General features: G+C 44.6%; 1 protein-coding gene across 2 annotated transcripts in view; it reads left to right on the forward strand.

Moving 5' to 3' along the window:
- The window catches only part of PTPRG (protein tyrosine phosphatase, receptor type, G), a 1,006,925-nt gene that overhangs the window by 853,404 nt on the left and 127,686 nt on the right, over positions 1 to 25,835 (forward strand). For both annotated transcript variants that reach the window (XM_006862095.1, XM_006862096.1), the window contains exons 9-12: positions 12,105 to 12,289; positions 16,107 to 16,215; positions 22,653 to 22,702; positions 24,622 to 25,408. In XM_006862095.1, the coding sequence (XP_006862157.1) occupies positions 12,105 to 12,289; positions 16,107 to 16,215; positions 22,653 to 22,702; positions 24,622 to 25,408 (1,131 nt within the window). The remainder of the gene's footprint in view (positions 1 to 12,104; positions 12,290 to 16,106; positions 16,216 to 22,652; positions 22,703 to 24,621; positions 25,409 to 25,835) is intronic.

Here is a 25,835-nt window from a genome sequence, read left to right on the forward strand (position 1 = left end):
TATGCAGGGAATGACAAATTGAAAAGGAATGGTGTTGCATTCATCGTCAAAAAGAACATATCCAGATCAGTCATGAGGTACAATGCTGTAAGTGATAGGATAATATCCATGCGCCTATAGGGAAGCCCAGTTAATACCATTATTATTCAAATTTATGCACCAACTTTACCCCTAGTTCCTGATAAAGTACGTTTGTCAGAGTAGGCACTTAATAAAGACTTTTTAATTGTTTGTTATTATTGGGTGCCATTGAATTGATTCCCACTCATAACAGCCCTATGTGACAGAATAGCCCTGCCCCACACAGTTTTATTGCTTGGGACTTTACAGAAGCACATCACCAGGGTTTTCTCCCATGAAGCTTGTGAATGGGTCCAAACCACCATGCTTTTGTGAGCAGCTGAGTGCTTAAACATTACACTCCCAAGGCTCCTTGCAATAACCCCTCCTTATAGGAGTCCTCGGGTAGTACTATAGGGTACACACTGGACTACAAGGTCAGTTTGAATAACAAGCCTGGCTGTTCAAGCTCACCAGCCTCTCCTTGGAAACCCTATGAAAGGTTGCTACAAGTCAGAACTGACTCACCAGCATTTAACAACAACATTGTACTCTTACTGTATGTCTGGCATTTGTGCATTTCACCCATTTATCCTGAAGGGTTTTACACCACCTTTAGCCATGATGACAGAGCAGGTATGTCCAGCACAGAGTGAGGAAGTGAATGAATGACCCTCTTGAGTCTCAGTCTCCTTATCTCTCAAATGGGGATAAGGAGGGAGCCAGTGGCCTCCAGTATGAAGGGGAGGATTCGATGGCATCATTTGTGAAATGTGCTAACTCACTGAGGAATGCTCATTGTGGTTGATCTATCCACTCGGAGTGGCACCCTGGCACCAACACAGCTCTCCCCAGCATCCCTTTAGGGCTGAGGGACCATTAGGTTAGTAAGCATTTCTGTTGAAGGAGGAAGATTGGTGTTTGGGCTGCAGCCAGATTTTGAGAGCCTCAAAGGAGTTGGAGGCTGCTCGTTCTGAAAATTGTCAAGAGACCCCAGAACTCTCATTTGTCATTGAGAACAGAGGAGACCTCAGAAGGCAAAGGGAGGGAAGGAGCAAGAAGGAAGCCTTTTGTGCAAAGGATTGTGAGCCCCCAGCCACGCACAGGAGGCCAAGAGAGTAATGCCTAGCATCTGCCTGGGTCGGTTTTCACCTTTAATTAAGCACTTTGAATTTTCTTCTGACATCTTTATTACCATTTTGTAGATAGAAAAACGGATGAGGGGGTGAACATGGATAGAGCACACATGGCAGTCACAATGTGTCCCTCTGGTTCAAATCAGAAAAACCAGGTTTCAGCTCTGATTCCTTCTGGGTCCGGTGACTCAGCGTCTTTGGATCCGAATACCCTCATCTTTCAGGGAGGGAACAATGGAACCTCTCTCTCAGGGTATCTAGCAGTCCCTGTATAGGGCAAAGGTTTAATCACTCTGCTGCAAACCAAAAGGTGGAGAGTTCAGATCTACCCTGGGGCATTTCAGAAGGCAAGCCTGGCTATCTGCATTTGAAAAATCACTCCTTGGAGAGCACAGTCCTGCTATGACATACATGGGATGCCATGAGTTGTAATCAGTTCAACAGCAACTGGTTTTCTCAGAGAGGTTACCTGGATTATCTGAGTTGAATGCTGGGAGACTACCGTCGGCATATGCTTGGCAGCTGGCAGCTCCAGCTCGATATTGCTCGGAGTTGTAAATCCATAGCACACTGGGTTTGAGGTCTTTGATTTCTTCCTTCTCAGTTCCTGCACCCGATTGATGCCTTTTGTGAACTCTTGCAGAGAAGGGTGGGTTTGACACCAGCAGCACCAAGATATTCCAGGTTTGAAGTCCTACGTATTCAGCTTTGGGGAATTTTGTGTTTATCCAGACCGCTTTGATACAGTCCTTCAAACAGAGAAATCCTTCCCCGAAGCCGTTTCTTTGGAAATTTCCCCTGAAGGACTCCATATTCGAGGGTTCTTGAGCTGAGCTGGGGCGATGCAGAAATGACAAGCGTTTAAGCCTATGGAGGCAGGGCTCGTGGCTCTGTTCTGCTTGAATAGTCCCCTCTGCTTTTCAAAGGTTGGCACTTTTAAAAGGAGTTGTTTCTTTTGTTGTCGTTCCCTGCCAGACAGGTCCCCCAGGAGAAGGAGTCTTCCCTGGGGTCCTTGGCCAGCTTAAGCCAAGCTGGTCCCTCTGATACCACGTGTTATGGATTGAAATGTGTCTTTCCAAAATATGTGTTAGAATCTTAACCCTTATACCTGTAGAAGGAAATCCTGGTGGCACAGTAATGATGCGCTCATGTGCTAACTGAAAAGTTGATGATTTGAACCCACCAGTGGGTCCACAGGAGAAACGCCTGACAATAATATACTTTTGTACGAATTAAAACCCAAAAAACTGGACCCATTGCTATGGAGTTAATTCTGACCAATAGCAACCCTCTAGGATGGAGTAGAACTGCCCCATAGGGTTTCTCAGGTTGAAATCTTTATGGAAGTATAGTGTCTCACCTTTCAACTGTGGAGTGTCTGGTGGATATGAACCACCAACCTTTCAGCTAGCATACAAGTGCTTACCCATCGTACCCTGAGGGATCCACCCTACAAAGATTGTTGTTGTTGTTAAATGCCATCCAGTTGTTTCCATCTCATTGTTTCCACCTCATAGATTGGGTTCCCCAGGAGCAGCTAATAGGTTTGAACCACTGACCTTGTGGTTAATGGTTGTTGTTGTTACATGTAATTGAGTTTGTTCTGACTCAACAGCTATCCTGTATAAGGTTTCCAAGGAGTGGCTGGTGAGTTTGAACTGCCAGCCTTGATATTCAAACGACATTTGTGGTCCAGTGCTTATCCTACAGTGCCACACCCTGTTGGGGTATTTTCACTCTGTCACATAGCGTCACTATGAGTTTGATTTGACTCCTTGGCACCTAAGAACACTAACATCCCAGTGGATGCAATCCTGTTTTTGGAAGAGTTTTTTGTTTATTTTTGTTTGTATGTTTATGAGGCATGTCAGTGTAGGGTATATCTTAAACCTGATGGCTTTTGAGATATTTAAAAAAAAGCAGATTAGACACAGATAGAAGCAATCAAGAATTGGGAGAAAGATGGATGCCATATATATGGTGACCCCCAAGGAACTGAGGCCCTCTAGTGGGGGGCTGGAAAAGCTGAGAAAAGGACTTGCCCCAGAGCCAACTGAGAGAAAGCTTTCCCTTACAGCTGTGGCCTGGCTTTGAACATCTAGCCTCCGGAACTGTGAGATAATAGAGTTCTGTCCATTAAACTGCCTATTGGTGATACTTCTGTTGCAGCAGCCCCATGTGGTCGGTGACGCCACAACTTGAAACTACCCCCGGGCAGCCGCTTCACCACGACTGACAGGCTTGGGGAAGCTTTGTTTGAGTTGTGGTGTCCCTTTTTAAGTCCTGAACCATATTTGGCCTCAGGAACCAGGGGCAGGCCTTCAACTCCAAATAGTTGAAGGCATTTGAAAGTGACTTAGACTTTCAGAGTCTGTCATGTTAGTTTATCTAACGCCTGGCATGAGGAGGTGAGGGTGGGGTGGGGAGCCCTCCCATGTCCGTGTGGCACCGTAGAGAATACGTCCTTTTCAATTCCAAGGACCCTGGTGCTCTCTGAGAAACTGCTCCATTATAGTAACAAAGTCAGGGGCATAATTAAGATACTTCAGAGGACAAGCTGGAATTCTCAGAGATAGCAATAAGCATCACCCCATTTCCCATGAAAAGCAGTCAGTGGGAACACCATTAGGCCTCTAAGAAAGGAAAATGTGATGTCAGGGAATATTTATGTAGACAGCTGGGTGTGGTGACTCCCACGTGGCTCAAAGTGTTCCATGTTGTGAAAAGAGATGTATCATGCCTGGAAGACTCCTTGTGTTGTCTGTAGTTTCTAATAGCTATTGTTGGGAAAGGGAACTGCCAAATCTTGAGCACCTACTGTGTGCCTCATGCTGCTCCTGGTGTTGGTTTTAGCCCGGAAGGAAACCCACATGCCCTTGGGGACCACTGTTACTGAGATGGATTGGATAGATGCAATAGGGAATGGTGGGGATTGTGGCCAACATGACACACACCCAGCCTGAAGGGGGCGCTGGTCTGCCACTTCATTTGTCCACTACCATACAGGCCCAATTCACTTAATATTGCGCTTCTTCATGAGAAGCCAGAAATCCAGATTTTTAAATACACATTTCCATAGGAAAAGTTGGAGACAGGGTGCTTACTCAAACTTGAGGCTTCAGAAAGTGACTCCACGGGAAATTGGATTCACACTGTGCCTGTGGCCCTGGTGGTATCTGCATCATTTTTTCCCAGGCAAGCACATGCAAGGAATGGGCTGTGGGGCATGGGTTTCACAGATGGGAATTTCATCCATGGCCCTGGCTAATGGGCAGAATACTTTGTTTAGTCAATGGAATTTGAGCCCCTGGCAAGGACTCTAGAGATAAAGAGGTTGGTCCTTGCCCTGGAGGGTGTTTCCAGCCCAGGTGAAGAGTAAGTAGGTGTGTGAGCACTGTAAGGAGAGAGCATGTGGGTTGGGGAGGACAGGGAAGACCCTCAGCATGAGGTCTTCAAGGGGAAGTGAGGTGTTTAAGCATAGATAGCTCTCAGGAGATAGGGCAGGGCTGGCCAGAGGTGAGTATGTGAGGAAGGAAGGAAAACAGATGAAATTGGAGGCCTCAACAGGGGTCACATCACATAGGACCTGTTTTTGTTAAGTGTTGAGTTGGGTTCGAGTCATAGCGATCCTATATAGAGTTTCCAAGAGGTGGCTGGTGAATTAGAACCGCTGACCTTGTGATTCAACCCAACCTTGTGGTCTAGTGTATTATCCCACCAGTATAGACATCCAACCAATATGGACATCCAACCAATATGCCATTCATAGCAAGTAGGGATTCAGTACTCACTATGTTGGAGTCTGTGGATGCTGCAAATGTTTAGTGCACCTGAATGTTAACCAGAATGTTGACATTTTGATTGTACCCTGAGGCCCCTTGGCAATCTACTTCCAAAGGAACAGCCATTGAATATAATTGGAGGCACAGTTCTCCGCTGACACATATGGGTTGCCATGAGTTGGGGGTCACCTTGATTGCAACTGGTCAGTTATGTGCCGACGGGAATAATGTAGTGAACGAGACAGAGAAGGAGCCAGCCTCATGGAGCTTGCATTCTAGTGGAGCTGAGCGTTAGTAAGCCGGGAATCATTAACACCCACCCAAGTAGTGACGAGTGCTAGGGAGAATCTAAGCTCTGAGGGTAGCGGGCCTGTCAGGTTGTGTTAAGGGACAGAATTTATAACTAAGGAATATATTTGATTAATTCATTTCAAATAAAGGTTTGGCCTCCTATCTCCTATGTTTCGGATTAGCAAAACCACTGGTCCTCAGGCCAGACCCCACCCATCACCAGTTTTGTACAGCTGTAAGCTAAGAATGATTTTTAAAATTTTAAGCAGTCCAAAAAACAAAAATCAAAAGAATATTTCATGCTACATGAAAGTTAGATAAAATTGACTTCATTTATTTCAGTGTGGCTAAAAGAAAGCTTTATCAGAAAACCTGGGTGATGAAAATGGCCAATGTGCTCATCAACCATCAACCAAAGGAAGGGTTGATGATTCCAGTCCACCCAGAGGCTCTTCAGAAGAAAGGGCTTGTGATCTAGTTCCAAAAAAAAACAAACCAACAGCCATGGAAAACCCTGTGGGGCACATTCTGCTCTGAAACACAAGGTGGCCCTGAGTCAAAGTCTGCTCACTGGTGACTGGTTTGATCACAATACTAATTTATGTACTATTTGTTGTTGTTAAATGCTGTCGAGTTGGTTCCGACTTATAGAGAACCTGTATAGGATTTCCCAGGAACAGCTGGTGAGTTTAAACTGTCAACTTTGTGATTCAAACCAACCTTGTGGTTCAGTGCATTATCCTGCAGTGCCACACTAGGACAATTGGTGGATTTGAACTGCTGGCCTTAGGGTTTGCAGTACAGTGCTGATCCTACAGTGCTACACCAAATCATTTGTTGTTGTTAAGTGCCATAGAGTCAATTCTGACTCAGCAACTCTGTATAGGGTTTCCAACTTGCAGCTGGTGAGTTTGAACCGCTGACCTTGTATTCAAACCAACCTTGTGGTCCAGCTTGATCCTACAGCGCCACACCAAGACAATAGTCCTCACTAACCTGCAGCTTAATTTACCCATGGTAAAACCATGGTCAGAAAATATTTCAATTGCTTGCCATTCTGAGTAGCCTGACGAAATCCCGTCCTAAAGCTGGCTTCCTCCTACGCTGGGCGGGAACCTAGAAAGCACAGCTGAGTAAGCAGCTGTACCACACCCTGTCAACATCTGATGGGCTGACGCTATATGTCTTGTGTGTGTAGGATAAAAAACAGAGTATGCTAGGGGGCTTCAGACACTTGATGGGAAAATTCTGTTATCTTTCAGTTCCATTTTTTTCACAAACATTTTGAAGCCCCTTGTATATGGGGTCCATGGGTTTTAGCATTCACTAGTTGTCTTGGAACACATCCCCTGCAGATAAGGTAGACTGCTGTACTGGCTGTAGCTGCAGGGACCATATGGCCTACCAAGCCAGCCAATTGTTCGTTTCAGTCCCTTTACCAGAAAAGCTCGCTGACCCCTATTCGAGAGTCTCCTAGTACTAGTCACATGTGTCCTTCAAATCTGGCCCACTCAACACAGTGAGGCCCCTCATGGTGTGGGGTTAGGGGGCTGTGTACTAGAAAGGCACCTCAGCTACCAAGTCTCAGGCCTGGCACTGTTCTATGGCTAAGTCTGGAACATTCATTGATGTGTGGGTACCCAGCATTGCAGAATTCCCTTCCTGGTCCCATGGTCTTGTTTGAGAAGATCACATATTGTCTCCTCTGTGTGCTTGCTCAATCTTTTCTAGTAGATAGAGACAGTAGAATTCTGTACCTTCATTCAAAACAATGATACCAAACTCTGTTTATGTATGAGAAATATATCCATGGCTTTTTGAGTAAAAAGCATTGTTGTTGTTAAGTGCTTTCCAGTCAGTTCAAGCTCATAGTGACCCTGTACAGGGTTTCTAAGGTTTGACTGGTGAGTTTGAACCACTGACCTTGCGGTTTAAACTGACCTTGTGGTCCAGCACACCAGGACTCCCCAAATAAGAAATATACCCATGACTTTTAGTATAAGAAGCATTCGTAGCCATAAATCTAGTCCTAATACCATAATCATATCCCATTTTCATCAGATTGTACATATATATATCCATTCCTCAGTTACCAACTTGGTTTAGTTTTAAAGACCAGGCTGTTGTATGAAAATTGGCATTATGTAAAAATAGAGGATGACCAGGTCAGATCACTAATTGGCAGATGGGTGTACATCATTGTATAACTGCCAAATTAGGTTACTCTATAACTGGCAAGTCACTGAGAACTGTGGTCCAGCCAAAGTGAACACACACCCTTAACCATCACAACCAGCATTACTCTTGCCTTGTACTTCATTGTTCATTACTGCCAGGTGTATGTTGTGAATGCACAAAGCAGGGTTTCTACTAGTGATATGAATGGGAACTGTCAGGTGACAAGATGATTAGCATGAAATGGATGCACTTTTGGTAGCGTAGGGGTTAGGAACTGGGCTGCTCTCTTTAAGGCAGCAGTTTGAAACTACCAGCTGTTACGCAAGAGAAAGATGAGACTTTCTGCTCCCTTAAAAATTTACAGCTTTGGAAACCCTGTTCAGGGTCACTATGAGTTGGGACCGACTCCACGGCACATAACCACCACCACTTGTTGTGGTTAAGTGCCGTCGAGTCAGTTCCGACCCATAGCGACCCTGTACAGTGTTTCTAAGGCTGTAAATCTTTATGGGAGCAGAAAGCCTCATCTTTCTCCCGCGGAACAGCTGGTAGTTTCGAACTGATGGCCTTAAGGTCCGCAGCCCGATTCGTAACCACTACGCTACCCACCACCACTAGAGGCACTTTATATGAGTGTAAAGAGAAATTGGATCCGCAGAAAGTTCACGATGGTTGTATCTGGGTACTGGAATTTTAAATGATTTTCTACTTGTTTTTAACTTTCTTCTTACTTGTTTTGGAATGCTTGAGTTTCTTTTTAAACACAGTTACATAAATCATCTTAGTCAGCAAAGAAAAACCCAGCTATTTTAATTTTGTAAAATAAATAAGAAGAATGGTTGCGTCTGCATGTGGGTGATGTAACTGGTAGAGCTACCTGCATCTTTGTGCAGCCCACCATTAATAGGAGCAGGACATTCATGGCTTCAAAATAGGGAGGTAAGTAAGAACATGGCTGGAGGTGAGAAAGATGTACAAGCCAGGAAATATGAGTAACTGAAAAGCTTCCCAACTACATAACCCTCCACCCCACACCACCCACCCCCCTGCCTGTACTTTATTAATATTTGGAAAGAAGGGGCTGGGTAGAGCTTTTCCCTATGTTTTTTTTTCCTACCTCTTATATTTCTACTGTTCTCAGCTTATATTTCTACCTCTTATATTTCTACTGTTCTCAAGCGCTTGAGAAACTATTTAGCACTTAAGTAGTATCTTGTCGCCACCTAGTGGCCTGGTCGTGTCATTTCTTCCTCTATCTGTGTCTGGCTCTTTGTTTGATGTCCCTCCTCTGGTGGCATTGTGCAGCAGGCACTGTGATGCCTCCCGGGGTTCTGTAGGGCAGTGGGAATGCCTCATTAATTTATCCCTTCCTTCCTGTCTCAGTCATACAAAGTGAATCTCTGACTGAATCATGGTCTGGCAGTTGAAGAGCAAAAGGATGCCTTGCTGTCAAAACCAATCTCCTCTTCTCTCCAGCTGCCTGGTCCTTGAAGTCAAACCCAGACTTCTCCAGCAAAAGAATCGCTCTGCTCCCCAGGGCTGCCCTGGGGTTAGGGCTCTTGGCTTGGTGCCCAGGGTAGGCTCCTTGGCATGTAGCTAGGGTTCCAGGGGACAGAACTAGTCTGTCTTCCTCCCCATCTGTCTCCCTCAGAACCTGCACAAACATCACCATCCTTCCACCCAATTCACAGTCTCCACATCCAGTGCATCATCACCAGTCCATCCATTGTGTCTGAGTTGGCATTGACTCATGGTACCCCACGTTTGTCAGAGGATAGCTGTGCTTCATGGGTGTGGCTTTCAGGGGTCAGGCAGTGACCACGCAGGACGTTTTTACAAAGTACCTTAGCATCACGGCAGCCTGACTGGTGCCCATCCTGTGTGCCCCTTTTCCTGTACGTAATATATGGTGTTTGTATAACGTGCAAATGACATAACATCGTATTTCACAGAATGTATCGTGACATCATGTGATGCATACCTGTTAGGTACCAAGCATAAACCTCCACCCTTTTGGTTAGCAGCTGAACTTGTTAGCTTTTGTTGTTTGTCGGTTCTGACTCATAGCAACCCTCATAGTGTTTCCAAGGAGCTGCTGGTGAATTTGAACCATTGACCTTACGATTCAAACGACCTTTCAGTCCAGTACATTATCCTACAATTCACCTAAATATTGACCTCCTAAATATTAGGTCTGGAGTTCTGGTGTGGCGCTGTGCGTTAATGTGCCAGGCTACAAAGCTGTTTGAACTGCAAGGTCGGCAGTTCAAGCTCACCAGCTGTTCTTCAGAAATCCTATACAGGGTCACTATGGGTCAGAACTGACTCGATGGCGCTTCACAACAACAACAACAAATATTATGTCTAGACCCTGCTGAGTCTTATATCCACTGCCCTACCCCCAGCCCCAGTCTCTACAGAAGCCTCCTAACTTCCCTTCTACACTCAGCATCTCAAGGCGTCTCCATAAAGCACCTACTTCCCAGTGCTTGTAGGATAAAACCCAGATTGTAGTTTGGTCCAAGAGACCTGTCACTTGCTCTTTGTGACTTGACCCAGCCTTGATGGCTTTCTCTGGCCCATGGTCCCTTTGCCCACACTTCCTTCTTCCCTGCACTTTCACGTGGTTACTGCCCATTCATCTTCTGTCACTTGCTCAGAGAGTCTTCCTAGTCTCACATAGGCAGGGTTACCTCCACCCATAATGTACTGGGGAATACAGGGCACCTTGCCTCTGCCTCTTCCCTCCCTCCAGCCTGTCCTGCCATGGAATATCGATTCCACATATGTGGTTCTCCATCTCTGATCACCTCCACCCTCCTTTAGACCAGTGGTTCTCAACCAGAGACATTTTTGACCACCAGGGGACATTCAACAATGTCTGGAAACATATTTGGTTGTCACAGCTGGCATCTAGTGAGTACTCCCCAAAGTCAGTATTACTAAGAATAAGAAACTCAAAATTGTCTGGAGGCAGAGACCCAGGGTTATTGGAGGGAGGACATTCCAGAGAGAGACCCCACATGGAGCTCTGAAATGTGCTTGTCGATGGCTGGCTTGATGTTGTTCTCAGCACTTCAGTAGGTAGGCTCAGCATTCGTTAATTTTAGGTGCAAGTTGCAAGGAATCAAAAGATGAATTTGACTGAGTTTTCTTTGTACTCATATTAGGATAATTGCACAGGTACAGCTGGCCTCGAGAAAAACATCCTTTTTTTGTGTATTTTTTTTTAGAAGTATTTAAAATCTCATTTTTAATTCTATTTATCCACACTCTGATCCGTTAACAGTAAGATTTGGCACATTCCACAAGTCAGATGGCCTGGATTCTCCCAGAAATTTCATCTTGTTCTAGATTCCTCTGTTGTTGTTGTTGTTGTTGTTGTTGTTGTTATGTGCCGTGGAGTCTGTTCCAACTCACAGCGACCCTGTACAGGGTTTCCTAGGCTGTAAATCTTTACGGGAACAGAAAGCCTCATCTTTCTCCCGAGGAACAGCTGGTAGTTTCTAATTGATTCCTCTGTTAATACCAGCTAAATGCAATTTGTGATCGCCAAGCAGCCGGGAACAGTGATTGGGACATCTGAGGAAGTTAAGATCAAAATATTAATGTTTTGTTTTCTTGTGTATGACCTAGAGTTAAGGTTATATGGGAGAATAACCTGGTTTCTGCAAGATGCAGGACCTGGGGTGTGGTGTCTTGATGTCAACAACCTGCCTTCAATGACTTAGCATAGACACGTGTGTGTTGTGTGGGAGTGTGTGATGTATACGAGTGTGTTATATGTGAGTGCTGTGTGTGTTGTGTGTTGTGTTTTTTATGTGTTGCATGGGTGCATTGTGAGTGTGATGCATGTGTGTGTCATATGAGTGTGTGGTGCATATGAGTGTTGTATGTGTGTTGTATGTGACTGTGTTGTATGTGTGTGTTGTACGAGTATGTGTTGTATGGGTCTTGTATGAATGTTGTTTGCGAGTGTCGTGTTTGAGTATGTTGTGTGTTGTATGAGTGTTATGTGTGTTGTGTGTTGTATGTGTGTATTATATGTGCGTGTCTTGTATGAGTGTTATCTTGTTTGAGTGTGTTGTATGTGATTATGTTATATGAGTGTTGTGAGCCTTTTTGTATGTTTTATGTATCTTGTGTAAGACTAAGTGTATTGTATGAGTGTGTTGTATGAATATATGCATGTAAGTGTGTTTAGTTCGAGTATGTGTGGGTTGTACTTGAGTGTTGTATGAGTGTGTTGTGTGTTATGTGTTGTGAGTGTGTTGTATAAGTGTGTTATGTGTTGTATAAGTGTGTTCATTGTGAGTCTGTTGTATGTGTATGTGTTGCATGTAAGTGTGTTTATTTCGAGAATGTTATGTGTGTGGTGTGTAAATGTGAGTCTGTGTGTTGTGTGTGAATATGTGAGCCTGTGTGATGTATGTTCTATGTTAGAGTGTGTGTGTGTGGAGAGAGAAAGAGACAGATAGACAGACAGACAAGAGAGATGGCAGGTGTCGGTGGCGTGTGGAACCAGGTCAGGGGCGAGGAGGCCTTCTTCTCTCTGTCACCTTTCTGAGCAGGCTGGCCTTTTTAAGCAGGAAGTCCGAGTCCTGAGTGGTGTGCTGTGGCGGAAGCCCTCTGAGGTCGGCTTTTTGTGTCTCTTCAGTGTGCAGCTCCCCGCCCATCCACATGAAGGTACAGCCCCTGAACCAGACAGCGCTGCAGGTGTCCTGGAGCCAACCGGAGACCATCTACCACCCGCCCATCATGAACTACATGGTCTCCTACAGCTGGACCAAGAACGAGGACGAAAAGGAGAAGACGTTTACCAAGGACAGCGACAAAGACCTGGTAAAACCTTCCTGCCCCCAAGTTAGGAGGTTCTGCCTCAGCTGAACCCCTCAGAGCTGCGGGCAGTGGGTGCTGCCCCCCAGGCTGTGGTACAGTCAGCGCTGGGCTTACACACGTGAACAACAGGTAGACTGCAACTGTGTGTGGCCCCGCCTGGTCCTGCACTTCCCAGCTGTGCAACTTTTGTAGGCTCATTGTTGTCTGCAAAATGGACTGCATGCTTATCCTTTTACTATTAGCAAACAGAATGCCTCCATTAACCCCGTCCATCTGATAGGGTTATCACAAAGACTGAATGAGTTACTCTAACGTACAACAAACAGGTCCTGGCACGTAGTCAGTACTATATAAGTATTAGCTACTGTTATTAGTATTCCTGCTCCCACTCCTGTCACTACCACTGTCCCCACAACTCCCCTTCGTCACACCTGATCTGCCTCACACACTTCTTTTACCCACCAGCCCTTGGGAGCATGTAAAATGTGCTCCCAGACTCTCAGACACTATACCATCTGACCTCACTTTGAGCTATGCTGCCCAAGTCAACTTCTTAAGATTGGCAGGTATGTTTCCTGGCCAGCGCCCAAGGAGACCAAGACTCTTAAAGATCCCTTAGAACAGAGGTTCATAGAAGCTGTCGTCTTAGTCGATAAACCTGGACCCTCCGACAAGCACTTTAAGTCTTTACAGAAAAATTCAAAGTGACACATTTGGGTTTGAAAGCTTTGCATTTACTGTTAATCAAAGGAAGACTTTGGAATAATGAAAACCGTAATTGTATATGGCCATGAAAAATGCAGTTGCACCAAGTGGGATTGTTAATGATGAGTACATCCCCCTCCTCCTAATACGGAGCCTCAGGGCCTATTCAATCCGTTACAGAATAATACTTGCCCTATTCTTTTAGATGAAGATTCTTTTACTTCATTTCCATTTATATTTTCAATTTCCCCACTAGACATTTTTATCTGGGTCACATTAGGGAACGATGAGCTTCGTGAAATCAGAGCGATATGTACTGAAAAGGCACCCAAGGTTATGATGTATTTTAACCTATTCTCTTGTCACAACTGGGAGTCCATGAGGGATTTTCTCTTTCTGAAGTCGAGATGGCTTGCATTAATCAGCAGGAACTATCTGGGCGCTTACGTGGTCTCTTGTTCTAAGTGGAAAATAATTAAACATGTGAAGATGAATAGATAGGGGCTGGAAGTGAATTCTAATAAATCCTTGCATAGATGAAGCAAAGATTTTGCTCCTCGCAGAAGGATGGGGTCAGAGGTTTCGAGAATGAGGCATGAATTCACTTTGGAGAACGCACGAGATGTAAAGGGAAAACATGCTTTGACAGCAAGTTCCTTTTTATAAGAATTTCTAGTGGTGGTTATTTTCTTTGGGGACATACAAAATTAATTCTCTTCATTCCTAAAGGAGTCAAGAGCGCTGACTTAGTGGCAACAGAGCTCTTCTCTAACTTACGTGTATTGTGGCCCAGAAACTGAAACGTAATCCTTTCTGTTGGTGCTGCGTCTTACAGGATGCGCCTCTCGGCCACATCCCTCTGACCCTGTGGGGTAGGTATCATCACCTCTCTTTTCCAAAGCAGTGAGGCTTCAAGTTGAATCAGGTGACCCTGCGCTGTGGCCTCACCAGGAGGCCAGGTTCTAGGCAGCAGGAGCAGATGTGGCCACAGAAACTTCTTAATACCAATTCACAGGTTTGCTATCTTTCTGTCTTCTTTGTTTTTTTTTTAACTTTCTCTTGTGAATTGGGTGAACGTTTACAGTTTTCCACTTAACACTTCATACACATTTTGCTTCATGTCATTGATTGCAGTCCCCACAAGGTGACATCATTTACCTGACCTACTTCCTCCATAGTTCAAGAGGTCTCAGGAGCTCCATCGGTAAACCCACTCAGAGGTTAAGCTCACAGCGTTGTTTTTTCGAACGTTGTCCAGAACACACGTTTCCCTGATGAGACATTTAATCAATTAGGAAGAGACTGAAAATCAGCTGCCTTTTGTTATTAGTGTCTTCAGAAAGCAAGTGCTGACTATTGTTAGGGATTTTCCATTTTTTTTATTTTAAAAAGCCTTCTGGAATACAGCTTTGGAGAGGGGGGAACTGGGCTAGGTTGATGACATGTGACCAGTCATTGGCAGACTTTTCCTAGTAAGGACAAGGGAGGAAATATTTTCAAGTTTACCAGCCTGATTCTTCTCTGCCATAGTGACTTAACTCAGCCTTTGTAAGCAGCCATGAACAATGTATAATTGAATGTGTGGCTGTTTTCCAATAAGATTATTAATAAAAGCAGGAGGATCTTCAAAAAGTTTATGGGAAAATAATAATTCAAAGGAAATGTCTTGTTTTCACAAACTTGTTGAAGTTTCTTGACGGATGAGGTTGACCCTGAGGCACACTCTATGTGTTGCTTGGTCTATGTCTGAACAAGCTCTAATGGTATGTATCCAATGCTAGATAGTTCTCACAAAGACACTGTGAGGGAGCTATCTGCCCCCCACTTTACAGTTGAAGGTAGCAGAGGTAGAAATACAGAGAGCAACTGGTTCAGGAACACACAGCATGTACGTGGCATGGGAAGGTTGCAACTTGGGTCACCTGACCTCTAGCCTGGCGCTCTCTCTAATATCATGCCCCTATTGCCCATGGTCTAATGCAGCAAGGTGAGACCCCAAGTGGCACAAAGATTAAATGCTTGACTACTTAACCTAGAGGGTGGCAATTTAAACCCACCCAGGTGGACCTTGGTGTAGACAGTCCTGGTGCTCTGCTTCTGAACGGTCACAAACAGGATTACCCCAGTTCTGCTCTGACCCACATGGGGTCACCATGAGTCAGGGTCAACCTGAGGGAAACCGAATTATTTGGAAAAAAAAGTGATAGTTTCAAGATACTACAGGGCCTTTCGACAGCAAAGAAGCAGACACATGAGGTGCTGTTGTTGAGATGTGAAATGCTGCACAGCTCTAGAAATTCAATACACTTCATAATCCCAGAGTCCATCTGGGATCAATAATTACAATTTATAAGGTCTAGTAGTCATGGCAGAAGTCCCGAGTATAAAGAGGACTGAAGACACATTCATTCACCACGTGTTCAAGCATGTGTTTGTTGTGTTTCTTTTCCGGCACCTCTCCATATGGAAGACAGGTGACCAGGTCAGATTAGTCCTAAACCCGCGTTCATTTGAGAGTAAGGTTTGCTCCATGGGGAAGCACTGTGTGGCCCCCAGTTTGGCTTTAGGATGTCTTCAGAACCGTCTTGGTCTTTTAACACTGCTGTACAAATATGACCAGAAGTGTAGGGCTTTAAAGCACAATGCAGGCTGCTGGCTGTAGGGGAGGCTCTCTCTCTCTCTGTTGGTTCCTGGGGAGAAATTCTTGTCTCAGCTTCTCTAGCACCATCAGTATTCCTGGGTTTCCTGTTGATCTCTAGGTAGTATTTAAACACTCGTTTGTGGAGTCTAGTGTCTGTGTCCTAGGAGAAAGATGGGGCATTGTGTCTCTGTAAAGGTCACAGCCATGGAAACTGTGTGGTGCAGTGACTTTTAGGGTCGCCATGTGATGGAATCGACTTGACAGCAAGTGGGTTTTGGTTGGTCTCTGCTTCTGTGTCACTCCAGAGTGATAAAGTTTAGGACACACCTTCACTGATAGAGCTTCATTAGCATAAAGAAAATGCTTTTCCCAAACCGGGATTACATCCACAGTGTATAGTTTAGGATACCAGCCCATCTGTTGGAGGGAACACACTTCAATCCATAACACTGCCTTTGCTTTCTTCACCTGCAGAAAGCCACCATTAGCCATGTCTCACCTGATAGCCTTTACCTGTTCCGCGTCCAAGCAGTGTGCCGAAACGACATGCGCAGTGACTTCAGCCAGACGATGCTCTTTCAAGGTAAGGCTGATTCTCCTCCCTTCCAGCAGGGGGCAGCCCTAAACCGCTCCCCCTTGGTGCGTGTCTTTTGTTGTTATTAAGGTGCTGTGCAAAAGAAAAGAAACCAAAAATTAGCATAGCATTCTCAGCTACCTCCGCAAAGTATCAGTCATTTAGTCTTGTCTTTGAGGTTGAAGGTTTCATACAGTGAAGTGTTGTAATTTTTTTTTTCCAGTTGTGCAAAACCAAGTATTTATACCTATCACTATCCATTATCTAACACTGAGTCAGATTATAAAATCCCCTACCAGTTGTGTTGAATAACTTCCCTGGATTAACAATAATACTCAGCTCTTCTTCCCAGGACAGGCGCCCCAAACAAATAAAGCTTACCCTTCTAGCTTTCAAAACACACAAACAGACACTGCTCACAGATTCCTTGAGCCTCCTGAAATATAGAGATATCTTCCTGCTGATTGGTGGACTGGTCAAAAGTTGTAATAGGCTTTTGCCCTGGGTTCAAAATGTAAGGAATGCCATGAAACTCAGTGATCAAGGTGTAACTTATAATTAAAAAATTTGAAGTAAAATCGATGCCACACCCAACAAAAATCATGGTGATTAAAATATCTGAATTTTAAATAAAGACAGAATCCATCCTGTCTTTATTTAAATTTTACTCATCCCACCTTAATCCTGGTAGGATAGAGGTTACGAATCGAGCTGCAAACCACAAGGTCAGCAGTTGGAAACTACAGTTGTTCCGCAGGAGAAAGATGAGGCTTTCTGCTCCCGTAAAGATTCACAGCCTTGGAAACCCTGTACAGGGTCGCTATGGGTTGGAACTGACTCCACGGCACACAACAGCATCAGCATCTTAACCCTGGCTGATTCCAATAAAACCTTATTTACAAAAACAGGCGGACATGCTATGGGTCTCAAAACTTGCAAGCAGTAATCCAAGGCATAACAAAATGTCACCTCAAACGACAGGGAAGATAGAGAGTAGAGGAATGAGAAAGTGTGATGGTGGTCAATTGTCTCCAAGAACATCTGCCTTCTTTGCCGTGCAGCTAGAAGTTGTGTGCTCTCTGACAATCTTTACTGAATGTTTTCATCAAAGATTCTATAGCATTCTCACCAAAAGAGGGGGAAATGTAGAACAGAATTTAATTTTCATGGACTCTAGAGTTTCAGGAACCTTGGAGACTGGATGAACCTCTGGAACTACTGCCCTGGAGATAATCTTTAAACTTTTAATCAAACACATCTCCTGAAGTCTTCTTACAATCAAACAATAGTTTATAGCTTAACTAGTAAGGAATGTCGTCAGCCTTGAGCATTGTGCTTTTGTAAGGTTTATCCTTACTGGATCAGATTGATAACAGCAGATTAGCTAAGAACCTTAGAGGGCTAGCAGCTTCAGCATCACAGGGTAACAGGAGAGAAAAGCACATTCCTGGGCCCCTCCCAGACCAACTGAATCAGAGTCTCTACTGGTGCAGCCTAGGAATGTGCATTTTAACAAGCTGGCCATATTAAAGGTTACAAGTTAAAACCTGGGCTCTGATTTTTCTCATTTTAACTTGGGTCAAGAGGAAAATTAAAAGAGAGAGAAAGAAAAGAAAGGAGGTGGCGAGAGCTTGGAATTTGGGAATTTCTAAGAAAGGGAGCTCTGGTAGCTTAGTGGTTACGAGTTGGGCTGCGAACCTCAAGGTCAGCAGTTTGAAACTACCAGCTGTTCCGCGGAAGAAAGATGAGGCGTTCTGCTCCCACAAGGATTTACAGCCTCGGAAACCCTGTACAGGGTCCCTATGAGTCGGTGCCGACTCCACGGCACATAACAACAACAAGAAAAGGAGACGCCCTATACCCTGACCTTCCTGGCATGGTAGAAGGACAGGACAGATCCCTTCCTGGTAAGTTTGTGGGATCCAAGGTTGTTAAATGTTCTAACGCCTTGCTTTCCAAATAGAGCTCCAGGTCGGCAGCTAGAAAAGAAACAATTAAAACCTAAACTCTGAATGCATTTGAGTCCTGGCTGCATTTTAGTAGAAAGCTGAGAACATTCCTTAATTTATCTAAGCTACAGTTTTCTAAGCCGAAAAGAAACAGTAACCATCTGAAAAATGGTGGCATTCATGATCGAACTCTTACAGTCCTTGTAGGTTTGCATGGGATGCTGCCTGGCCCTGAGTATAAACATCTCCTCAGTGTTAGGATTAATAGAACCATCAATGTGTGATGAACCAAGAGTAAGAAACTGTGCAGCCTAGATCCCCCCACCTCCCTACGGAGCCCTTGTAACTTTCCAATTCTGCATTGAGTATATAAATATTCTTTGCTAATGTTCATCTCATCCTTCCATTTAAACTAGTTGAAATTAGCATAGCTGCATTTTTTCATACATAAATCACATTCACTGTGACTAGCTACCCTGAACATATATATATATACCTCTCGCCCGCACTGAGGAGGGGCAACAGGTCTAGGCTGGGTCTCTGCACCATAGCCGGAGAGAGACAAGGACCCAAGTTGGTACCTGCTGGGATTTGGGGCCCTGGAACTTTGCAAACATAAGCCATGATTAGGTCTCCCATATGTTCTGACCAGGAGCTGCAATCTGCAGAACTGCCTTTCCAGATTAATAGGCCCCCGAGCTCCCTGGCATGTGCATGGGCTTTGGAAAATTAAATGTTTGTAATATAAAGTAATTCAAAAAGGTTTTGTCAGCTGTAAATTCAAACAATGAAAAATGTTAACTGTCTGATCCCAGTGACTTGTTGAGAATGGGTATGTCTCCTTTGTTTAAGACTGTCTCTGTTCCGAGATGGGTTTCCATGTTTAAGTGATTTGTATCATCTCTGGGTGTTGAAAAAAGGGGAAGTGGAACCTTCACCCATTGCCAGAATGGCTCCAGTGTCTTCCTTTCAGCTTTCAGCAGGTAGCACCCAAACTAACTCTAATCCAGGTGGGCTAGCTGAACTTCTCGTGAACTGTGCAGACACTTATGAACAGTTAGAGGCCAACTTCCAAAATGGATCAACTGTTAAGACAAGTTTAAAGCAAAACAAAAACCAACTCTCCCAAAAACTTAGAGAATTTCATGGAAACTTGTTCAGGATCATTTGGTTTCTCCGTGATAAAATTTCCATCTTGTTTGGGATCATGAAGAAATGACAGAAAATATATAAATATGCATATTGCATTTGGGAGTGCTGGGAGAAAGATGAGGCTTTCTGCTCCCATAAAGATTTACAATCTCGGAAACCCTGTACAGGGTCGCTATGAGTCAGAACCGACTCCATTGCACGGCACATAACAACAACAACAACAACAGTGGCACTGTAGTGTGAGCTGAAGAAATAGGCCTCATCCCATCAACCCCAGTACCAGAGACCTCCTCAGGACATATGTGTCCTACTAATTGTATCAAATTCCGTATTACCACAAGGTTGGCAGTTCAAACTCACCATCTGCTCCCCAGGAGAAAGATGAGGCTCACTGCACCCGCAAAGATTTGCAGCCTCGAAAACCCTATACAACAACAGCAATATTATATACAAGATAATGTGACCGATACTGTAGTGTTATATTGTTGTTAAGTGCTATCAAGTCTGTTCCAACTCATAGCGACCCCTGTATACGGTTTCCGAGGAGTGGCTGGTGAGTTTGAACCACCAACCCTACAGTTCAAATTAAACTTGCTGGACTGCAAGCACATGAACCCGCAGTGCCAAACCAGGACTCCTATAATGTTACAGCTCTGCATAAAATACAACAATAAATATTGTTTACCTTATTATGGCAAGTATCACAAAACCAATATGACAATAACAAACACTGTTTGTAGGATGACTGACTCACAGTTATAGAGGTTTTTCATACAAAGTTTTTCTCTGAACCTCACCTTACAGGAGCTTGTCTTACAGGTATCATTTGACATACGGGGAAATGAAGTTCAGAGAGGTTCCTTGCCAGTGATCCATTACACGAGTACTAAGGAGCTCTGGTAGCGTAGTGGTTACGAATCGGGCTGCGAACCTTAAGGTCAGCGGTTCGAAACTACCAGCCGCTCTGCGGGAGAAAGATGAGGCGTTCTGCTCCCGTAAAGATTTACAGCCTCGGAAACCCTGTACCCGGTACAGGGTCGCTATGGGTCGGAACCGACTCCACGGCACTTAACAACAACAAACAGAGTCCAGTATTCTGATTTGAAAGCCCAAAGAGCAAATAATACCCACATACCCAAGTCTTTAACCAAAGGGTAAAAAAAAATAGCATATTCAGTGCAGTTCTCAACAGTCATAGAAAATGAGGATTTCTGAGCTTTTCAGTTGTGCCACAGACCTATTTGGCAGATGCAGAAGCCAGTACGTGTTTTTTTCTGTTGTGAGAAAATTGAATGGTTTAAAACTTTTTGTGACCCATGGGATATGCAGTGCCTACCTACAGTTTTCCAAGAAGTCCTGTAGTGCAGCAGTTAAGTGCTCGACTGCCAACTAAAAGGTTAACTGTTCAAATCCACCAGTGGCTCCAAGGGAGGAAAAGTTGGTGGTCGGCTTCCATAAAGATTGTTGTCAGGTGCCATCGAGTCGGAACCGACTCATAGCGACCCCATGCACAGCAGAACAAAACAATGTCCGATCCGTTAAGATTACAACCTTAGAAATCCAGTAGCCGCAGCTCTTTGTTCTAGAATGTCAATGTCAGAATCAACTCCATGGGTTCATTGGGAAACTCTTGTCCCACTATTGGTGTGTGCTGCCACTTGGTAGAGAGCTATGTAACAGTATGAATCTGAAAAAAAGGAGTCTCATCTCTGCAACCCCAGCACCAAAGACCCTTCAGTAGATATGTGTCCCACTGAGGCAGACGGTTCAAACTCACCAGGGTCACTATGAGTCAGAAATGACTCAACATCACTTAACAACAACAATTATATCAAAATCCTTATTGCCTAAAAAAAAAAGAAAATGCTTTTCATTTCATTCAAAATAGCTATCATTACAGAAAACACAGGATTTCAACAGGAAACAAAGGAATTCCATTTTGCAATGGTTAAATAAGTCGTGTACATAGGAAAGGAAACCAATTATATTGTTTTCCAGTACAGCTGTCAATATATATATATATATTTTTTTTTAATTTTTATGTTTCTATATATGCACATTCGTATTTATGTATCAAATGGCAGCGCACTGTAGGATAAGCACTGGGTTGCTAACCACAGGTCAGCCTTTCAAACCCACCAGCCTCTCCTCAGAAACCATACACAAGGTCGCTATGAGTAGGAACTGACTCCAAGGCACTTAACAACATGAAATGACAAGTGGTGGGCTTGTCAACACAGTTACAAGGTATTCTGAGAGAGCTACAACTAGAGACCTTCTAAAAATAAGAGAGGGTCTCAGAAAGTTCGTGGGGAAATTCCATTGTCTGTTCATTTAATTACATTTACCCACGAACTTTTAGAAGCCCCCTGATACCTATGAGTTCAGTCTGTGAAAAGTGTTGCCTCCGTTCACGATGGAGCAGGAAGCACACAGATGGCATGTCCCCACCCCTGAGGGGCTAGGTCCCCAGTGTACACGCACACTCCCAATTGGAAAGGCTCCAGGCAAGCCGCCTACTAACCACGGCTGTAACTGACCCAGGTAGAGGTTGCCCAAGATTAATTAATGAAACGCAGGCCCGCTGATGGAGAGGCGGTTTAGATTGTTGGCCTGAATTACAGCCCTTTTTAAAAGGCCGATAAAGCCGGTCTCCAGGGAGCTTTTTTCCTCTTGTAACAGGGAGGAGTTGTGCACACCTGTCTGAGACAGTGAAGTATCGATCCCTAGTAACTCAGTTCTCGTGGAAGGCTATATTTAGTCCCGCGAGAGAGCTGTCTGATCCTACTCCCTTATTTAACCTAGAATCTAAATGGTTGTATAGACTTCTAGATGTGTCTATTCCCCACATTGTTTTCGCCCAGGTTCGCTTTTCAATTATGCAAATTCACAGCCCCTAGAGGCCAGGCAGAAAATAGATTCAAGAGAGCGAAGCTCTGTGAGAGTGTGAGAAGGTGTTCTGCCTGAAGGGGGCGGCAGACACTGGGCCCCAAACCCGGTATGGCCCTGCGGAAAGGAGACCCCAGTATTGGCAGATACTGTGATTTTTCCAGATAAACAGAAAATGTAGGTTTTTAGATGAAAGCTGCTGTTTCCAATGTTGGTGGTGAGTTCCATTTAACAAAGAAAATAATTATGTCTGTTGCCTTTTCTGGCTTAGGTAAAAACCATAGTTAGTACAAGTGGTACTTGTTTTGGTAATTAGCATGTTTTGCTAAATTTTCACTGCTGTGAAAAACCCAGAAAGCAGGTTTTTAGTTTATATTGCACTGTTCTCTGAGATAGCCAGTTTGGTATGTTTTGTTTTCAATTACTAGTTTACAATGTCATTTCTTTGTTTCTCAGCTAATACCACTCGAATATTCCAAGGGACCAGAATTGTTAAAACAGGAGTGGTAAGTAGAAATTTGTAATTGCTTCATCACGGCTAATTGTTAATTTGCATGCTTTTGAGATTGTCGCCACAAGGTGGCAGTATGATGCTGTCAAACTGCTCAATGAGAAGCGGTTAAAAACAGACTCTAATACTGTATTCACTAATTCATAAAAGCAAGCTGGAGAACAACAGAGATTCCCAGGTTTTCAATTATTATCAGTAGAATCATTTGTTGCAGGAGGTCAAAGGGATTAATCTGTTCTGTAACCCTCAGTTCATATATGCTCAAATGAGAGGTTGTCACTTAACCAAAGTTATGTGGATTGGCAAATCTCTGGAGACTGAATTAATATCCAAGTCTCCTGGTTCCTAGTATAGTTGATCACCATAATCACAGTAGTGGTAGTAACAGCAATAGTCTAGATTTGCAGAGTACTTTCTGGACTTTAGGCATGGATTATTTTATTTATTCTTTTCAGCAGTTCACAGGGTCGCTGTTACTGTTAACCCCTTTTTACAGTTGAGGGCACTGAGGCTCAGTGAGTGAAAATAATGTGCCCAGTCTCACCCATATAGTAAGCAAGGGGTTATCAAATCAAGCCCAGAACATCTCACTTCTCGGAATCTGAATGCTTCAGATGTGACATTTGATTGACATGTGGCATTTTGCTGGCATTTAATGCAAACCAACTTGAAAAGCCGTATTTGTTAACGTCATCTTTACACCAAAAAGTTCTCAAAGTAACTCAAGATTATAAAATTATGAGACTTAAGTTGTTTGCATTATTGTTTTGAATTGTATGTATGATGGGATAACCTCTAGGATTCTATACAATAGCTTATAAGAAGTAAAATTAAGCAAATGACTCAGAGAAATACTCCTTGTTTCCCTAAAATGCCATATGTGAATAAAACCCCACAACTGAGCCGGAGTTTAGTGTGGTGGAAGGAGTGTCGCTGTGGGCAGCCTACACCTTTGTACCGTCACTGACAAAATGGCAGTTATGGTCATTCTTGCCTGCAGGCCAGTGTGGAATGTCCCAGAACACAGTGAGACCAGTGAGAGTCAGGACCTTTGTAAGTTGGAGATGTGTCAGAGAAGGGAAACTCACATATTTTCCACTAAATGGAGCAGTAGAAAGCTGCTAAGACTACCCCTCATCAAAGTCATAACTAGCATATCAAACTTGCAAGACCGGAACAGTTCCACTGAGTTGCAACTCTCACAGGTTTCACTATAGTTGGCACTGTTAAGTGGTGGTGCTTTTGTGATTGTTGCAATGGTCATCATACACACGGACATAGATTTTGCCGTAGATGAACCCAGAGACTTGAAAGCTAGAGCTCATGTCCAGTGTGGAGACACAGGACTGGACATGCAGTGCCCAATGCTGGAGGTCAAGAGTGGGGCTCCTCTCACTGAGCTCGTCACTCCTCTCTGCCCATCTCTTTCCAAACTTTAAGATAGCAGAGTTGGACTGGATTCTCCCAGGCCCTTCCCAGACCTAGGCTGTGTATTCTCTACAGGTGCCCAGTGATTTACGTTAACTGGGAACTCCTGCCTAACTTTTCAATAGCGCTCCAAGAGGTGATGGTCATCCAGTGTTGCCAATTTACTAGTTCTGTGTTCTTTGTCTGTAAGCTGTTTACTTGCTTTTCTTTTGCTACTTCACCTCATCCTGAGCATTGTCAGTGAAAAGTTGATTTTAATAGGCTAGTTCACATTTTTCATGTTTTGAAAGAAATTGTAAAACCTGGTCATCCCTGGACCCTGCATGTACTCTTCCATACCATCTTTGGAAAACCCCCAATGATGGATGAATGAAGCCATTAGAGAGGGTGGTAACCGGGCCCTCGTTTCCAATCCTAATTACTGACACCTCTCTGCTTTGTTTTCCTTTCTGCCTTCCCTCAACCTTCCCGGGGAACCCTCTCAAGCCCACAGCTTCTCCTGCTTCATCTGCTGACATGGCCCCCATCAGTTCGGGGTCCTCCACCTGGACATCCTCCGGCATCCCCTTCTCCTTTGTTTCCATGGCAACTGGGATGGGTCCTTCTTCCAGCGGCAGCCAGGCAACAGTGGCCTCGGTGGTCACCAGCACGCTCCTCGCCGGCCTGGGCTTCAGCGGCGGGGGTATCCCTTCCTTCCCCAGCACAGTGTGGCCCACGCGCCTCCCGACGGCCGCCTCGGCCAACAAACAGGCCGTGCGGCCCGTTCTCGCTACAACAGAGGCCTTGGCATCCCCAGGGCCAGATGGAGACTCGGCACCAACCAAGGACAGTGAGGGCACCGAAGAAGGAGAGAAGGATGAGAAAAGTGAGAGCGAGGATGGAGAACGAGAACACGAGGAGGAGGGGGAGAAGGACTCAGAGAAGAAGGAGAAGAATGGGGTGACGCGCGCCGCTGCTGCTGAGGAGCAAAACGGGACGGAGCCCACCCCCATGCCCTCCTCCCCCAACAGAACTGCAGAGGATGGGGGGCATCAGACTATAGCTGGGCACGCGCCGAACCACACGGCGGGCCCCACAGACCGGCAGGACGCAGCGAGGGGTGCCCGCCCAGGCCTCATCCTGGACTCAGCCACTTCCACCCAAGTGCCGCCCACAGTCACAGAGGAACATTCCGCAGGGAGTGATCCCAGGAGACCCGGAACACCGTCTAAAAAGCCTGTGTCCCGAGGGGACCGAGTTTCCGAGGATAGCAAATTTATCACTGTTAATCCAGGTAAGTGGTGCTTACCCTCAGCTGAGCTGCTATTCCTCTACCAAGGATCTCTCTGTACCTGCAACTACATACGTATGTGCCCGATTTCTTCCAGTGTGCGGGTTTGTATGTGTGTCTCACTCCCTAATTTATTCTTTGAACATAACATGTTTTGTCTTTACTTGGATAAAATCTGCGTGCTTCAGAATAACTCACTGGACTCCACCCAGGTAATAGAGTAAATGAATCGAAAGAGGTAGCAACCTTAGCTTTTTCAATAAGTGATTGTTATTCATTTATTCACTGCATACATTTATGGGTTTGCCTGTTTGGGGCCAGGCTCTGAGCGAGGTGCTGAGTCAGGCAAACAGGGACCTTGCCTTTTGAAGCTCATGGTATAATGATAAAGACTAGGAGATAGCAGGCAGCAAGAGTCAGTTTATATGCA

This window comes from Chrysochloris asiatica, unplaced genomic scaffold (genome assembly GCF_000296735.1).
Source record: "Chrysochloris asiatica unplaced genomic scaffold, ChrAsi1.0 scaffold00046, whole genome shotgun sequence".
Lineage (NCBI taxonomy): Eukaryota > Metazoa > Chordata > Mammalia > Afrosoricida > Chrysochloridae > Chrysochloris > Chrysochloris asiatica.